The following is an 18,270-nucleotide window of genomic DNA, read 5'->3' on the forward strand; positions in this document are numbered from 1 at the left end:
CTGATTCATAACGCTCTGAACCGCTGAATCGACTCACTGATTCATAACGCTCTGAACCGCTGAATCGACTCACTGATTCATAACGCTCTGAACCGCTGAATCGACTCACTGATTCATAACGCTTCGAAGCTTCATGATGTCGTGTTTTGAAATCGTCATCACTATATAAGTCGTTATTTAGGGTTTTTTGCGCACAGAAACTATTCTCGTCTTCATAAAGTTATTGTAGAGCCGCTGTAGTGAGATGGACTTTGTAACTTTAGTCTTTAGTGTCTTTTAAGGGTCTTGAGAGTGTAAAGTTGAGCCAATGGAGGCCTTTCAGAGCATCAGATTTACACTAAAATATCTTCATTTGTGTCTGAAGATGCAGTGTTTCCCCTACAATGTATTTTCAGCGCCGCTGCAAAATCTTCACATGATCAGTAATATCACGACATTCACTTACACACTGTAAAAGCACAACAGCCAACGTCATCTTGACGTTCGAGACGATGGCCAGAGAACTAAACAAAAATGTAGTCTGCTTACACTTTATTGCTGTGATATTAATCTTATTTTCGCTTTATTTTTATTTTCCCCAAGGATTATGAAAAGAAGATATGAGGTAAAACTATTATAAAATATACCCGCGTTCCGTCTAGCGCAACTTCCTTCCCTTCACAGCGTCTCAGAGAGTGATTCGTTCATTTTGTGTTGACCGCGCATGCGCATTACGCTGAATCTGTACTGGAAACAACAAAAATGATTAGTTCATCTTTCGAGTCTCGAGTTGGGGTTTGAGTCTTTGGTTCTTCCTGTCAGTCCTATAGACTCTATGCTGTCAGTAGCGGAAACAGAAAAGATTCGTTCTTACGAGTCTTTCGGGTTTGAGTCTTTCGTTCTTCCTGTCACTAGTTCACAACCTTTTTACTAACAAGCACGTAGTTAATTTTTTTTTATAGTTTTTTTTTTTATATATATAATTCTCAGTTAATATCAGACATATACAAATATGGGAAATATATTGACTATTCAAGTCTAACATCACAAATTCAAGTCAATTAGACTATTACTCGTTTTGAATCAACTGTATTTTATTTTTCTCTATTGAGTTGTTATATAATTTTGTTGTCCTTGTGTTATTAATGAATAAAAATCAGTTTAAAAATGTTACCTAAACCTTTGTAACATAGCTTATAGGCCTATAGCACCTATACAAAAACATATTTTATATATATATTGTATGTGTGTGTGTGTGTGTGTGTTTGTGTTTGTGCAATATGATTCAAAATGAGTAATTGACTTGAATTTGTGACTTGAATAGTCAATATATTTCCCATATTTGTATATGTCTGATATTAACTGAAAATTATATATATAAAATAAAAAAATAACTACGTGAACTAGTGTTCAATACGGTGACAAGTCACGTGGCAAAAGAACGAACGACTCAAACGTCAAACACACACCGGACAACAAGACCCCAGGTACACACACACACACACACCGGACAACAAGACCCCAGGTACACACACACACACACACACACACACACCGGACAACAAGACCCCAGGTACACACACACACACACACACACACACACCGGACAACAAGACCCCAGGTACACACACACACACACACACACACCGGACAACAAGACCCCAGGTACACACACACACACACACACACACCGGACAACAAGACCCCAGGTACACACACACACACACACACCGGACAACAAGACCCCAGGTACACACACACACACACACACACACCGGACAACAAGACCCCAGGTACACACACACACACACACACACACACCGGACAACAAGACCCCAGGTACACACACACACACACACACCGGACAACAAGACCCCAGGTACACAAACACACACACACACACACACACAGGACAACAGGACCCCAGGTACACACACACACACACACACCGGACAACAAGACCCCAGGTACACACACACACACACACACCGGACAACAAGACCCCAGGTACACACACACACACACACACACACACACACACCGGACAACAAGACCCCAGGTACACACACACACACACACCGGACAACAAGACCCCAGGTACACACACACACACACACACACACACACACACAGGACAACAAGACCCCAGGTACACACACACACACACACCGGACAACAAGACCCCAGGTACACACACACACACACACACACCGGACAACAAGACCCCAGGTACACACACACACACCGGACAACAAGACCCCAGGTACACACACACACACACACACACACACACACACACACACCGGACAACAAGACCCCAGGTACACACACACACACACACACACACCGGACAACAAGACCCCAGGTACACACACACACACACACACCGGACAACAAGACCCCAGGTACACACACACACACCGGACAACAAGACCCCAGGTACACACACACACACACACACACACACACACACACCGGACAACAAGACCCCAGGTACACACACACACACACACACACACACCGGACAACAAGACCCCAGGTACACACACACACACACACACACCGGACAACAAGACCCCAGGTACACACACACACACACACACCGGACAACAAGACCCCAGGTACACACACACACACACACACACACACACAGGACAACAAGACCCCAGGTACACACACACACACACACCGGACAACAAGACCCCAGGTACACACACACACACACACACACCGGACAACAAGACCCCAGGTACACACACACACACCGGACAACAAGACCCCAGGTACACACACACACACACACACACACACACACACACACACACCGGACAACAAGACCCCAGGTACACACACACACACACACACACACCGGACAACAAGACCCCAGGTACACACACACACACACACACCGGACAACAAGACCCCAGGTACACACACACACACCGGACAACAAGACCCCAGGTACACACACACACACACACACACACACACACACCGGACAACAAGACCCCAGGTACACACACACACACACACACACACCGGACAACAAGACCCCAGGTACACACACACACACACACACACCGGACAACAAGACCCCAGGTACACACACACACACACACACCGGACAACAAGACCCCAGGTACACACACACACACACACACCGGACAACAAGACCCCAGGTACACACACACACACACACACACACCGGACAACAAGACCCCAGGTACATACACACACACACACACACTGATTGTTGAGCAGAGACGTGTGTGTTCTTCTGTAGCGCTGAACATCTGAAGTGATGTTTGTGTTTTCAGAGAGCGAACTCCTCCTCGGCCACAAGGGCAGCGTCCCGAGCCGGAGAACCGTGGCGTGAGTATATCACACACACACACACACACACACACACTCTCACACACACACTCACTGTGTAGATCATTAAAGGTTGTTTGCAACGCTGGCGTGTCATTGCTCGAGACGTTAGTGATGAAAGTGTGTGATGATGAGGAAGCTGAGGGTAATTCCTCAGGCCCGCTGGGGCTGATTAGAGCCTCTCTGAGGACGCCTGACGCTGGGGTTGCATCACATTCTGCTCACTCAACTCCTGGAGCTCTTGCGTAATCATTACCATAACCAGACCCATTACTCATGACCACCTGCAATCAGACACGCTTCAGCTCCAGTGTGTAGAGGAGCAGTGAGTGAGCAGTGAGTGAGCAGTGAGTGAGCAGTGAGTGAGCAGTGAGTGAGCAGTGAGTGTGTAGTGAGTGTGTAGTGAGTGTGTAGTGAGTGTGTAGTGAGTGTGTAGTGAGTGAGCAGTGAGTGAGCAGTGAGTGAGTAGTGAGTGTGTAGTGAGTGTGTAGTGAGTGTGTAGTGAGTGTGTAGTGAGTGTGTAGTGAGTGTGTAGTGAGTGAGCAGTGAGTGAGCAGTGAGTGAGCACTGAGTGTGCAGTGAGTGTGCAGTGAGTGTGCAGTGAGTGTGCAGTGAGTGAGCAGTGAGTGTGTAGTGAGTGAGCAGTGAGTGAGCAGTGAGTGAGGAGTGAGTGTGCAGTGAGTGAGCAGTGAGTGAGCAGTGAGTGTGTAGGGGAGCAGTGAGTGAGCAGTGAGTGAGCAGTGAGTGAGGAGTGAGTGTGCAGTGAGTGTGCAGTGAGTGTGCAGTGAGTGTGCAGTGAGTGTGCAGTGAGTGTGCAGTGAGTGAGCAGTGAGTGTGCAGTGAGTGAGGAGCAGTGAGTGAGCAGTGAGTGAGCAGTGAGTGAGCAGTGAGTGAGCAGTGAGTGTGCAGTGAGTGTGCAGTGAGTGAGCAGTGAGTGAGGAGTGAGTGAGCAGTGAGTGAGCAGTGAGTGAGCAGTGAGTGAGCAGTGAGTGAGCAGTGAGTGAGCAGTGAGTGAGCAGTGAGTGAGCACTGAGTGAGCAGTGAGTGAGCAGTGAGTGAGCAGTGAGTGAGGAGTGAGTGAGGAGTGAGTGAGGAGTGAGTGAGGAGTGAGTGAGGAGTGAGTGAGGAGTGAGTGAGGAGTGAGTGAGGAGTGAGTGTGCAGTGAGTGAGCAGTGAGTGTGCAGTGAGTGTGCAGTGAGTGAGCAGTGAGTGTGTAGGGGAGCAGTGAGTGAGCAGTGAGTGAGCAGTGAGTGAGGAGTGAGTGTGCAGTGAGTGTGCAGTGAGTGAGCAGTGAGTGAGGAGTGAGTGTGCAGTGAGTGAGCAGTGAGTGAGCAGTGAGTGAGCAGTGAGTGAGGAGTGAGTGAGCAGTGAGTGAGCAGTGAGTGAGCAGTGAGTGAGGAGTGAGTGAGCAGTGAGTGAGGAGTGAGTGAGCAGTGAGTGAGCAGTGAGTGAGCAGTGAGTGAGGAGTGAGTGAGGAGTGAGTGAGGAGTGAGTGAGCAGTGAGTGAGCAGTGAGTGAGGAGTGAGTGTGCAGTGAGTGTGCAGTGAGTGTGCAGTGAGTGAGCAGTGAGTGAGCAGTGAGTGAGCAGTGAGTGAGCAGTGAGTGAGCAGTGAGTGAGCAGTGAGTGAGCAGTGAGTGAGGAGTGAGTGAGCAGTGAGTGAGCAGTGAGTGAGCAGTGAGTGTGCAGTGAGTGAGCAGTGAGTGAGCAGTGAGTGAGCACGGAGTGAGCACGGAGTGAGCACGGAGTGAGTGAGCAGTGAGTGAGCAGTGAGTGTGCAGTGAGTGAGCAGTGAGTGAGCAGTGAGTGAGGAGTGAGTGTGTAGTGAGTGTGTAGTGAGTGTGCAGTGAGTGAGCAGTGAGTGTGTAGGGGAGCAGTGAGTGAGCAGTGAGTGAGCAGTGAGTGTGTAGGGGAGCAGTGAGTGAGCAGTGAGTGAGCAGTGAGTGAGCACGGAGTGAGTGTGCAGTGAGTGAGCAGTGAGTGAGCAGTGAGTGTGCAGTGAGTGAGCAGTGAGTGAGCAGTGAGTGTGTAGTGGAGCAGTGAGTGAGCAGTGAGTGTGTAGTGGAGCAGTGAGTGAGCAGTGAGTGTGTAGGGGAGCAGTGAGTGAGCAGTGAGTGTGTAGGGGAGCAGTGAGTGAGCAGTGAGTGAGCAGTGAGTGAGCAGTGAGTGAGCAGTGAGTGAGCAGTGAGTGTGTAGTGAGTGTGTAGTGAGTGAGCAGTGAGTGAGCAGTGAGTGTGTAGTGAGTGAGCAGTGAGTGAGCAGTGAGTGTGCAGTGAGTGAGCAGTGAGTGTGTAGGGGAGCAGTGAGTGAGCAGTGAGTGAGCAGTGAGTGAGCAGTGAGTGAGCAGTGAGTGAGCAGTGAGTGAGCAGTGAGTGAGCAGTGAGTGAGGAGCAGTGAGTGAGTGAGCAGTGAGTGAGCAGTGAGTGAGCAGTGAGTGTGTAGGGGAGCAGTGAGTGAGCAGTGAGTGAGCAGTGAGTGAGCAGTGAGTGAGCAGTGAGTGAGCAGTGAGTGAGCAGTGAGTGAGCAGTGAGTGAGCAGTGAGTGAGCAGTGAGTGTGTAGTGGAGCACTGAGTGAGCAGTGAGTGAGCACTGAGTGAGCACTGAGTGAGCACTGAGTGAGCACTGAGTGAGCAGTGAGTGAGCAGTGAGTGTGTAGTGGAGCAGTGAGTGAGCAGTTAGTGTTTAGTGAGTGTGTAGTGGAGCAGTGAGTGAGCAGTGAGTGTGTAGTGGAGCAGTGAGTGAGCAGCGAGTGTGTAGTGGAGCAGTGAGTGAGCAGTGAGTGTGTAGTGAGTGAGCAGTGAGTGTGTAGTGGAGCAGTGAGTGTGCAGTGAGTGTGTAGTGGAGCAGTGAGTGAGCAGTGAGTGAGCAGTGAGTGAGCAGTGAGTGTGTAGTGGAGCAGTGAGTGAGCAGTGAGTGAGCAGTGAGTGAGCAGTGAGTGTGTAGGTGAGCAGTGAGTGAGCAGTGAGTGAGCAGACGAGAGAGTGTGTGACGAGAGAGTGTGTGACGAGAGAGTGTGTGACGAGCGAGTGTGTGACGAGCGAGTGTGTGACGAGCGAGTGTGTGACGAGCGAGTGTGTGACGAGCGAGTGTGTGACGAGCGAGTGTGTGACGAGTATAGGTTGAGTGAGTATGTGACGAGTATATGTTGAGTGAGTATGTGACCAGTGAGTATGTGACGAGTATATGTTGTGAGTATTTGATGAGTATATGGTGAGTGAGTATGTGACGAGTATATGTTGTGAGTATTTGATGAGTATATGTTGAGTGAGTATGTGACGAGTATATGTTGAGTGAGTATGTGACGTATATGTTGAGTGAGTATGTGACGAGTATATGTTGAGTGAGTATATGTTGAGTGAGTATATGACCAGTGAGTATGTGACGAGTATATGTTGAGTGAGTATGTGACGAGTATATGTTGAGTGAGTATGTGACGAGTATATGTTGAGTGAGTGTGTGACGAGTGAGTATGTGACGAGTGTATGTTGAGTGAGTATGTGACGAGTATATGTTGTGAGTATTTGACGAGTATATGTTGAGTGAGTATGTGACGAGTATATATTGAGTGAGTATGTGACGTATATGTTGAGTGAGTAAATGTTGAGTGAGTATGTGACGAGTATATGTTGAGTGAGTATGTGACGAATATATGTTGAGTGATTATATGTTGAGTGAGTATGTGACGAGTTTATGTTGAGTGAGTAAATGACGAGTATATGTTGAGTGAGTATGTGACGAGTATATGTTGAGTGAGTATGTGACGAGTATATGTTGAGTGAGTACGTGACGAGTATATGTTGAGTGAGTATATGACGAGTATATGTTGAGTGAGTATATGTTGAGTGAGTATATGACGAGTATATGTTAAATGAGTATATGACGAGTATATGTTGAGTGAGTATATGACGAGTATATGTTGAGTGAGTATATGACGAGTATATGTTGAGTGAGTATATGACGAGTCTATGTTGAGTGAGTCTATGTTGAGTGAGTATATGTTGAGTGAGTATATGACGAGTATATGTTGAGTGAGTATGTGACGAGTATATGTTGAGTGAGTATGTGACGAGTATATGTTGAGTGAGTATGTGACAAGTATATGTTGAGTGAGTATGTGACGAGTATATGTTGAGTGAGTATGTTACGAGTATATGTTGAGTGAGTATGTTACGAGTATATGTTGAGTGAGTATGTGACGAGTATATGTTGAGTGAGTATGTTACGAGTGAGTACGTGACGAGTATATGTTGAGTGAGTATGTGACGAGTATATGTTGAGTGAGTATGTTACGAGTATATGTTGAGTGAGTATGTTACGAGTATATGTTGAGTGAGTATGTTACGAGTATATGTTGAGTGAGTATGTGACGAGTATATGTTGAGTGAGTATGTTACGAGTATATGTTGAGTGAGTATGTGACGAGTATATGTTGAGTGAGTATGTTACGAGTGAGTACGTGACGAGTATATGTTGAGTTTGTATGTTACGAGTATATGTTGAGTGAGTATGTGACGAGTATATGTTGAGTGAGTATGTTACGAGTATATATTGAGTGAGTATGTGACGAGTATATGTTGAGTGAGTATGTGACGAGTATATGTTGAGTGAGTATGTGACGAGTATATGTTGAGTGAGTATGTGACGAGTATATGTTGAGTGAGTATGTTACGAGTGAGTATGTGATGAGTATATGTTGAGTTTGTATGTTACGAGTATATGTTGAGTGAGTATGTTACGAGTATATGTTGAGTGAGTATGTGACGAGTATATGTTGAGTGAGTATGTTACGAGTATATGTTGAGTGAGTATGTGACGAGTATATGTTGAGTGAGTATGTTACGAGTATATGTTGAGTGAGTATGTGACGAGTATATGTTGAGTGAGTATGTTACGAGTGAGTACGTGACGAGTATATGTTGAGTTTGTATGTTACGAGTATATGTTGAGTGAGTATGTGACGAGTATATGTTGAGTGAGTATGTTACGAGTATATATTGAGTGAGTATGTGACGAGTATATGTTGAGTGAGTATGTGACGAGTATATGTTGAGTGAGTATGTGACGAGTATATGTTGAGTGAGTATGTGACGAGTATATGTTGAGTGAGTATGTGACGAGTATATGTTGAGTGAGTATGTTACGAGTGAGTATGTGATGAGTATATGTTGAGTTTGTATGTTACGAGTATATGTTGAGTGAGTATGTTACGAGTATATGTTGAGTGAGTATGTGACGAGTATATGTTGAGTGAGTATGTTACGAGTATATGTTGAGTGAGTATGTGACGAGTGAGTATGTTACGAGTATATGTTGAGTGAGTATGTTACGAGTATATGTTGAGTGAGTATGTTACGAGTATATGTTGAGTGAGTATGCGACGAGTATATGTTGAGTGAGTATGTGACGAGTATATGTTGAGTGAGTATGTCACGAGTGAGTACGTGACGAGTATATGTTGAGTGAGTATGTTACGAGTGAGTACGTGACGAGTATATGTTGAGTGAGTATGTTACGAGTATATGTTGAGTGAGTATGTGACGAGTATATGTTGAGTGAGTATGTTACGATTGAGTATGTGACGAGTATATGTTGAGTGAGTATGTGACGAGTGTATGTTGAGTGAGTATGTCACGAGTGAGTACGTGACGAGTATATGTTGAGTGAGTATGTTACGAGTATATGTTGAGTGAGTATGTGACGAGTATATGTTGAGTTAGTATGTTATGAGTATATGTTGAGTTAGTATGTTACGAGTGAGTATGTGACGAGTATATGTTGAGTTAGTATGTTACGAGTATATGTTGAGTTAGTATGTTACGAGTGAGTATGTGACGAGTATATGTTGAGTGAGTATGTTACGAGTGAGTACGTGACGAGTATATGTTGAGTGAGTATGTTACGAGTATATGTTGAGTGAGTATGTGACGAGTATATGTTGAGTGAGTATGTGACGAGTATGTTGAGTGAGTATGTGACGAGTATATGTTGAGTGAGTATATGTTGAGTGAGTATGTGACGAGTATGTTGAGTGAGTATGTGACGAGTATATGTTGAGTGAGTATGTGACGAGTATATGTTGAGTGAGTATGTGACAAGTATATGTTGAGTGAGTATGTGACGAGTATATGTTGAGTGAGTATGTGACGAGTATATGTTGAGTGAGTACGTGACGAGTATATGTTGAGTGAGTATGTTACGAGTATATGTTGAGTGAGTGTTACGAGTATATGTTGAGTGAGTATGTGACGAGTATATGTTGAGTGAGTATGTGACGAGTATATGTTGAGTGAGTATGTGACGAGTATATGTTGAGTGAGTACGTGACGAGTATATGTTGAGTGAGTATGTGACGAGTATATGTTGAGTGAGTATGTGACGAGTATATGTTGAGTGATTATGTGACGAGTATTTGTTGAGTGAGTATGTGACGAGTATATGTTGAGTGAGTACGTGACGAGTATATGTTGAGTGAGTTTGTTACGAGTATATGTTGAGTGAGTATGTTACGAGTATATGTTGAGTGAGTATGTGACGAGTATATGTTGAGTGAGTATGTGACGAGTATATGTTGAGTGAGTATGTTACGAGTATATGTTGAGTGAGTATGTGACGAGTATATGTTGAGTGAGTATATGACGAGTATATGTTGAGTGAGTATGTGACGAGTATGTTGAGTGAGTATGTTACGAGTATATGTTGATTGAGTATGTGACGAGTATATGTTGAGTGAGTATGTTACGAGTGAGTATGTGACGAGTATGTGACGAGTATATGTTGAGTGAGTATGTGACGAGTATATGTTGAGTGAGTATGTTACGAGTATATGTTGAGTGAGTATGTTACGAGTATATGTTGAGTGAGTATGTTACGAGTATATGTTGAGTGAGTATGTGACGAGTATATGTTGAGTGAGTATGTGATGAGTATGTTGAGTGAGTATGTTACGAGTATATGTTGATTGAGTATGTGACGAGTATATGTTGAGTGAGTATGTTACGAGTGAGTATGTGACGAGTATGTGACGAGTATATGTTGAGTGAGTATGTTACGAGTATATGTTGAGTGAGTATGTTACGAGTATATGTTGAGTGAGTATGTTACGAGTATATGTTGAGTGAGTATGTGACGAGTATATGTTGAGTGAGTATGTGACGAGTATATGTTGAGTGAGTATGTGACGAGTATATGTTGAGTGAGTATGTTACGAGTATATGTTGAGTGAGTATGTGACGAGTATATGTTGAGTGAGTATGTTACGAGTGAGTACGTGACGAGTATATGTTGAGTGAGTATGTGACGAGTATATGTTGCGTGAGTATGTGACGAGTATGTTACGAGTATATGTTGAGTGAGTATGTGACGAGTATATGTTGAGTGAGTATGTGACGAGTATGTTACGAGTATATGTTGAGTGAGTATGTTACGAGTATATGTTGAGTGAGTATGTTACGAGTATATGTTGACTGAGTATGTTACGAGTATATGTTGAGTGAGTATGTGACGAGTATATGTTGAGTGAGTATGTGACGAGTATATGTTGAGTGAGTATGTTACGAGTGAGTATGTTACGAGTATATGTTGAGTGAGTATGTGACGAGTATATGTTGAGTGAGTATGTGACGAGTATGTGACGAGTATATGTTGAGTGAGTATATGACGAGTATATGTTGAGTGAGTATGTTATGAGTATATGTTGAGTGAGTATGTGACGAGTATATGTTGAGTGAGTATGTGACGAGTATATGTTGAGTGAGTATGTTACGAGTGAGTATGTTACGAGTATATGTTGAGTGAGTATGTGACGAGTATATGTTGAGTGAGTATGTGACGAGTATGTGACGAGTATATGTTGAGTGAGTATGTGACGAGTATATGTTGAGTGAGTATGTCACGAGTGAGTATGTTACGAGTATATGTTGAGTGAGTATGTGACGAGTATATGTTGAGTGAGTATGTGACGAGTATATGTTGAGTGAGTATATGACGAGTATATGTTGAGTGAGTATATGACGAGTATATGTTGAGTGAGTATGTGACGAGTATATGTTGAGTGAGTATGTAACGAGTATATGTTGAGTGAGTATGTGACGAGTATGTGACGAGTATATGTTGAGTGAGTATATGACGAGTATATGTTGAGTGAGTATATGACGAGTATATGTTGAGTGAGTATATGACGAGTATATGTTGAGTGAGTATATGACGAGTATATGTTGAGTGAGTATGTGACGAGTATATGTTGAGTGAGTATATGACGAGTATATGTTGAGTGAGTATATGACGAGTATATGTTGAGTGAGTATGTGACGAGTATATGTTGAGTGAGTATGTGACGAGTATATGTTGAGTGAGTATGTTACGAGTATATGTTGAGTGAGTATGTGACGAGTATATGTTGAGTGAGTATGTGACGAGTATATGTTGAGTGAGTATGTGACGAGTATATGTTGAGTGAGTATGTGACGAGTATATGTTGAGTGAGTATATGACGAGTATATGTTGAGTGAGTATGTGACGAGTATATGTTGAGTGAGTATGTGACGAGTATATGTTGAGTGAGTATATGACGAGTATATGTTGAGTGAGTATGTGACGAGTATATGTTGAGTGAGTATATGACGAGTATATGTTGAGTGAGTATATGACGAGTATATGTTGAGTGAGTATGTTACGAGTATATGTTGAGTGAGTATGTGACGAGTATATGTTGAGTGAGTATGTTACGAGTATATGTTGAGTGAGTATGTGACGAGTATATGTTGAGTGAGTATGTGACGAGTATATGTTGAGTGAGTATGTGACGAGTATATGTTGAGTGAGTATGTGACGAGTATATGTTGAGTGAGTATATGACGAGTATATGTTGAGTGAGTATATGACGAGTATATGTTGAGTGAGTATGTGACGAGTATATGTTGAGTGAGTATATGACGAGTATATGTTGAGTGAGTATGTGACGAGTATATGTTGAGTGAGTATATGACGAGTATATGTTGAGTGAGTATATGACGAGTATATGTTGAGTGAGTATGTGACGAGTATATGTTGAGTGAGTATATGACGAGTATATGTTGAGTGAGTATATGACGAGTATATGTTGAGTGAGTATGTGACGAGTATATGTTGAGTGAGTATATGACGAGTATATGTTGAGTGAGTATATGACGAGTATATGTTGAGTGAGTATATGACGAGTATATGTTGAGTGAGTATATGACGAGTATATGTTGAGTGAGTATGTGACGAGTATATGTTGAGTGAGTATGTTACGAGTATATGTTGAGTGAGTATATGACGAGTATATGTTGAGTGAGTATGTGACGAGTATATGTTGAGTGAGTATGTTACGAGTATATGTTGAGTGAGTATGTTACGAGTATATGTTGAGTGAGTATGTGACGAGTATATGTTGAGTGAGTATGTTACGAGTGAGTACGTGACGAGTATATGTTGAGTGAGTATGTGACGAGTATATGTTGAGTGAGTATGTTACGAGTATATGTTGAGTGAGTATGTTACGAGTATATGTTGAGTGAGTATGTTACGAGTATATGTTGAGTGAGTATGTTACGAGTATATGTTGAGTGAGTATGTTACGAGTGAGTATGTGACGAGTATGTTACTTGTGTTTGCAGGGGTTTCAGGGCTTTGGCTTCGGAGATGGAGGATTCCAGATGTCTTTCGGGATCGGAGCTTTTCCTTTTGGCATCTTTGCCACGGCCTTCAACATCAATGACGGACGACCAGCACCAGGTACACAATCACTACCAACACTGACCTGCATAACTACTTATCACGGATTAGTATTTTGCTAGAACGGACTAACATGTTAACCTAATTGCTAGCACCGATTAGCATTTTGCTATCCCAGATTAGCATGTTTCTTAACAAGGATTAGAATGTTTGCTAACACGGATTAGCATGTTAACACAGATTATCATTTTGCTTGCACGGATTAGCTTGTTGCTAGCGCAGATTAGCATGTTATCATGAATTAGCATGTTTGCTAGCACAGATTAGCATTTTGTTAGCACAGATTAGCATTTTAATAGCACGAATTAGCATTTTGCTAACATAGATTAGCATTTTGCGTTTGCACGGATTAGCATGTTGCCATCTCAGATAAACATGTTTGTTAGCACGGATTAGCATGTTGCTAGCACAGATTAGCATGTTGCTATCTCAGATAAGCATGTTTGCTAACATAGATTAGCATTTTGCTAGCACGGATTAGCATGTTGTTAGCACGGATTAGCATGTTGTTAACAGATTAACATGTTGTTAGCACAAATTAGCATGTTTGCTAGCACAAATTAGCATGTTTGCTAGCACAGATTAGCATGTTGCTAGCACGGATTAGCATGTTGCTAGCTCAGATTAGCATGTTGCTCGCACAGATTAGCATGTTGTTAACAGATTTACATGTTGTTAGCACAAATTAGCATGTTTGCTAGCACAGATTAGCATGTTGCTAGCACAGATTAGCATGTTGCTCGCTTAGATTAGCATTTTGCTAGCACGGATTAGCATGTTGCTCGCACAGATTAGCATGTTGTTAACAGATTTACATGTTGTTAGCACAAATTAGCATGTTTGCTAGCACAGATTAGCATTTTGCTAGCACGGATTAGCATGTTGCTGGCACAGATTAGCATGTTGCTAGCGCAGATTAGCATGTTTGGTAGCACAGATTAGCATTTTGCTAGCACGGATTAGCATGTTTATAGCACAGATTAGCATTTTGTTATCATTAATTAGCATGCTTGCTAGCACAGATTAACATGTTTGCTAGCACAGATCAGCATTTTGCTAGCACGGATTAGCATGTTGCTAGCACAGATTAGCATGTTTGCTAGCACAGATTAGCATGTTTGCTAGCACAGATTAGCATGTTGCTAGCACAGATTAGCATGTTGCTAGCACAGATTAGCATGTTGCTAGCACAGATTAGCATGTTGCTAGCACAGATTAGCATGTTGCTAGCACAGATTAGCATGTTGCTAGCACAGATTAGCATGTTTGCTAGCGCAGATTAGCATGTTTGCTAGCACAGATTAGCATGTTGCTAGCACAGATTAGCATGTTGCTAGCACAGATTAGCATGTTGCTAGCACAGATTAGCATGTTTGCTAGCACAGATTAGCATGTTGCTAGCGCAGATTAGCATGTTTGCTAGCGCAGATTAGCATGTTGCTAGCACAGATTAGCATGTTGCTAGCACAGATTAGCATGTTGCTAGCACGGATTAGCATGTTTCTAGCACAGATTAGCATTTTGTCATCATTAATTAGCATATTTGCTAGCACAGATTAGCATTTTGCTAGCACGGATTAGCATGTTGCTAGCACAGATTAGCATGTTTGCTAGCACAGATTAGCATGTTGCTAGCACAGATTAGCATGTTTGCTAGCACAGATTAGCATGTTGCTAGCACAGATTAGCATGTTGCTAGCACAGATTAGCATGTTGCTAGCACAGATTAGCATGTTGCTAGCACAGATTAGCATGTTTGCTAGCGCAGATTAGCATGTTTGCTAGCACAGATTAGCATGTTGCTAGCACAGATTAGCATGTTGCTAGCACAGATTAGCATGTTTGCTAGCACAGATTAGCATGTTGCTAGCGCAGATTAGCATGTTTGCTAGCACATATTAGCATGTTGCTAGCACAGATTAGCATGTTGCTAGCACGGATTAGCATGTTGCTAGCACGGATTAGCATGTTGCTAGCACAGATTAGCATGTTGCTAGCACAGATTAGCATGTTGCTAGCACAGATTAGCATGTTTGCTAGCACGGATTAGCATGTTGCTAGCACGGATTAGCATGTTGCTAGCACGGATTAGCATGTTGCTAGCACAGATTAGCATGTTTCTAGCACGGATTAGCATGTTGCTAGCACGGATTAGCATGTTGCTAGCACAGATTAGCATGTTTGCTAGCACATATTAGCATGTTGCTAGCACAGATTAGCATGTTGCTAGCACGGATTAGCATGTTGCTAGCACGGATTAGCATGTTGCTAGCACAGATTAGCATGTTGCTAGCACAGATTAGCATGTTGCTAGCACAGATTAGCATGTTTGCTAGCACAGATTAGCATGTTGCTAGCACGGATTAGCATGTTGCTAGCACAGATTAGCATGTTGCTAGCACAGATTAGCATGTTGCTAGCACAGATTAGCATGTTTGCTAGCACAGATTAGCATGTTGCTAGCGCAGATTAGCATGTTTGCTAGCGCAGATTATCATGTTTGCTAGCACAGATTAGCATGTTGCTAGCACAGATTAGCATGTTGTTTCTCCAGTAAATGTGTCTTGATGTAAAATGTGCTGTAAAGCGAGACAGAAGCTCTGAGGAAGTGAATGTGTTGCTGATGTCGCTGATGATGTCACTGATGATGTCACTGCTCTCTCCTGCCCCCCCGCAGCGGCCCCTGGGACCCCTCAGCACACAGATGAGCAGTTCCTGTCCCGCCTCTTCCTGCTGGTGGCGCTGCTCATCATGTTCTGGCTGCTGATCGCCTGAGGGCGGGGCTTCCTGTGAAAGGGATGTGATTGACAGCTGCCGCTCGTCTGGCTTCAGCTCCTCCATCTTGGGTGTTTCTGCAGTTCTGGTGCCAAACGATGTCCCTCGTGTTCTTCATCCTGTCCTTCATCAGCCTCTCTAACACGGGCTGAGCTAAAGCATGTTCTAGAGGCGTAGAATAACCCAGAACGTCACATGACTCTTAATTCCTATAGAATGAGGAAGTTTATCATGTAAACGCTGTTTAATGTAAAGGGTCTGGTGGGAAGCATAAGCACATGTTGACTGTCCAGATGGTGATTAAAATTAATTTTAAACATGTTTTTCAAGGGTTTTATTCATTTATATATCGACATTATATCACTTTTTAAACTATGATCATAATTTCAACTGTCATATTTATGACTTAAGTCCATTTCGTCTTTTCATCTCGTTATGACAGTCGCAATTTCTGACGATTTAATAATTTCTGTTTCGACTTGTCAGAATTTTTACTTTTTATATAATATCATACATACAATTTATATATATACAAATACATATCAACTTTTTAATGTCATAATTATGGCTTAAGTCTGAATTTTGATTGTCATTTCAACTGTAATGTCATGACTTTAAGTCAAAATTTTGACCTCAAAATCAGTTTCAACTTTTTATCATAATTATGACTCATAATTTTGACGTTTTATTTCATAAATTAAGTAAATTTTGACTTTCTTGTATCTTCAGTCAGAGTTTTGAGTTAGCTCTGATGTCATATTTATGATATTTTACGTCAATTTTGACTTTTTTCATCTTATGTCCTAATGTCATATTTATCTTAAGTCATAATTTCATAATGTCATAATCACAGTTTTGACTTCATCTCATCATGACAGTCATAATTTCAACTCATATTTATGACTTTTTGAGTCAGTTTCGACTTGTCAGAATTTTGACTTTCTATATAATGTAATAAAATTTCAGAAATTTCAAGTAGAATGATTGTCATAATTATAACTTTAAGTAATTAAACATTTTTAAAACTTAATAAAACATTTCGACATCTCATTATGACTCATCTCATCATAATTTCAACTTTTCTGTGCAATTTTGATTTTTTATGTCTAGTTTTGACTTTATATCATAAATTTGTCTGTTTACGTCAATTTTGACTTTACATCTTACGTCAGAATTTTGACTCATAATTTCAACTATAATGTAATAAGATCTAACAAAGTAAAAAAAAAAATGTATTTAAAAAGTCATAATTATAGCATTATAGTTGAACTTATGATATAATTATCATGTAAAATGTCGAAACTTAAAAAGTTATGTCAGAATTTTGACTTATTTCATAATTTGACATCATAATTTCAAGAATAATTTTGTGATTTTTCATTTCATAACTTAATATGTTATCATCGCATCTTCGTCATAATTATGAATTTCATAATTCAGTCATAAGTCAGTTTCAACTTTTTAATATCATAATTATGACATGTCAGAATTTGGACTCATAATTTCAGCTCATAATTATGATGAGTAAATTTGAACTTTTTTTAAATCTCTTAATCTCTTTGTGTGTTGCTAGCATGTTTCAACTTTATTTAGCATGTTGCTAACCTGATTAGCATGTTGCTTTAGAGTTTTAACACGATTTACCCCATTATTTACCCTGTTTGCTAGCATGATTTAGCATGTTTGCTAGCATGATGTTAAGCATGTTTTAACATTAATTAACATGTTGCTAGCATGATTTAACATGTTAACAATTTAGATAATTTTAGCATGTTTGTTAGCATGATTTAGCATGTTTGCTAACATTATGTTAATATGATTTAACATATTGCTAGCATGTTTTAACATTAATTAACATGTTGCTAGCATGTTTTAACATGTTGTCATTATTTAACATTTTCACGTTTTAACACAAATTAACATGTTGCTAGCATGGATTAGCATGTTGCTAACATTAATTCATATTTTGCTAGTATGAATTAATATGCTGTTATCATTCATTAAAGGTCCCATGGCATGGCATTTTTCTATTATTTTATAATGTTTCCTGAGGTGTACTTATATTGTTAGTATGACTTTGACATCATAAAATGTCATAATTTAGAAATAAAAGGCATTTTTTTCTATACTGTTATTACCCCTCTGGCTGAATGCTCTGTTTCAAGGGGCGTGTCTACTGTGAGACTTCAGTGAAAACACCCACTGTTGTGATTGGCTGACATCTTTGCATTTGAAATGAGCGGAGGGGGCGTGGTTTAACAGAGAGACGGATGTCACTTCACATCAGTTCTCAGCATGTCTCAGATCAGTGAACTGCTGTAGTTTCTAGAATATACTTCAGGTTATTCGTTTATTTCTAGTCGGAGGGACTGTCACTCATGTCAGAAAGTTAG

The 18,270-nt window shown here is 41.6% G+C and overlaps 1 protein-coding gene across 2 annotated transcripts in view; it reads left to right on the top strand.

Moving 5' to 3' along the window:
* Positions 1-18,010, top strand: part of rnf185 (ring finger protein 185) — a 21,751-nt gene extending 3,741 nt beyond the window's left edge. For both annotated transcript variants that reach the window (XM_079815627.1, XM_079815628.1), the window contains 3 exons: positions 3,297-3,351; positions 12,985-13,102; positions 15,780-18,010. In XM_079815627.1, coding sequence (XP_079671753.1) covers positions 3,297-3,351; positions 12,985-13,102; positions 15,780-15,877 — 271 coding nt within the window. In that variant the 3' untranslated portion in view covers positions 15,878-18,010. The remainder of the gene's footprint in view (positions 1-3,296; positions 3,352-12,984; positions 13,103-15,779) is intronic.
* The last annotated feature ends 260 nt before the right edge of the window (positions 18,011-18,270 follow it).

The sequence above is a fragment of the Gobio gobio genome, assembly GCF_949357685.1.
Source record: "Gobio gobio genome assembly, chromosome: 4".
Taxonomy (NCBI): domain Eukaryota; kingdom Metazoa; phylum Chordata; class Actinopteri; order Cypriniformes; family Gobionidae; genus Gobio; species Gobio gobio.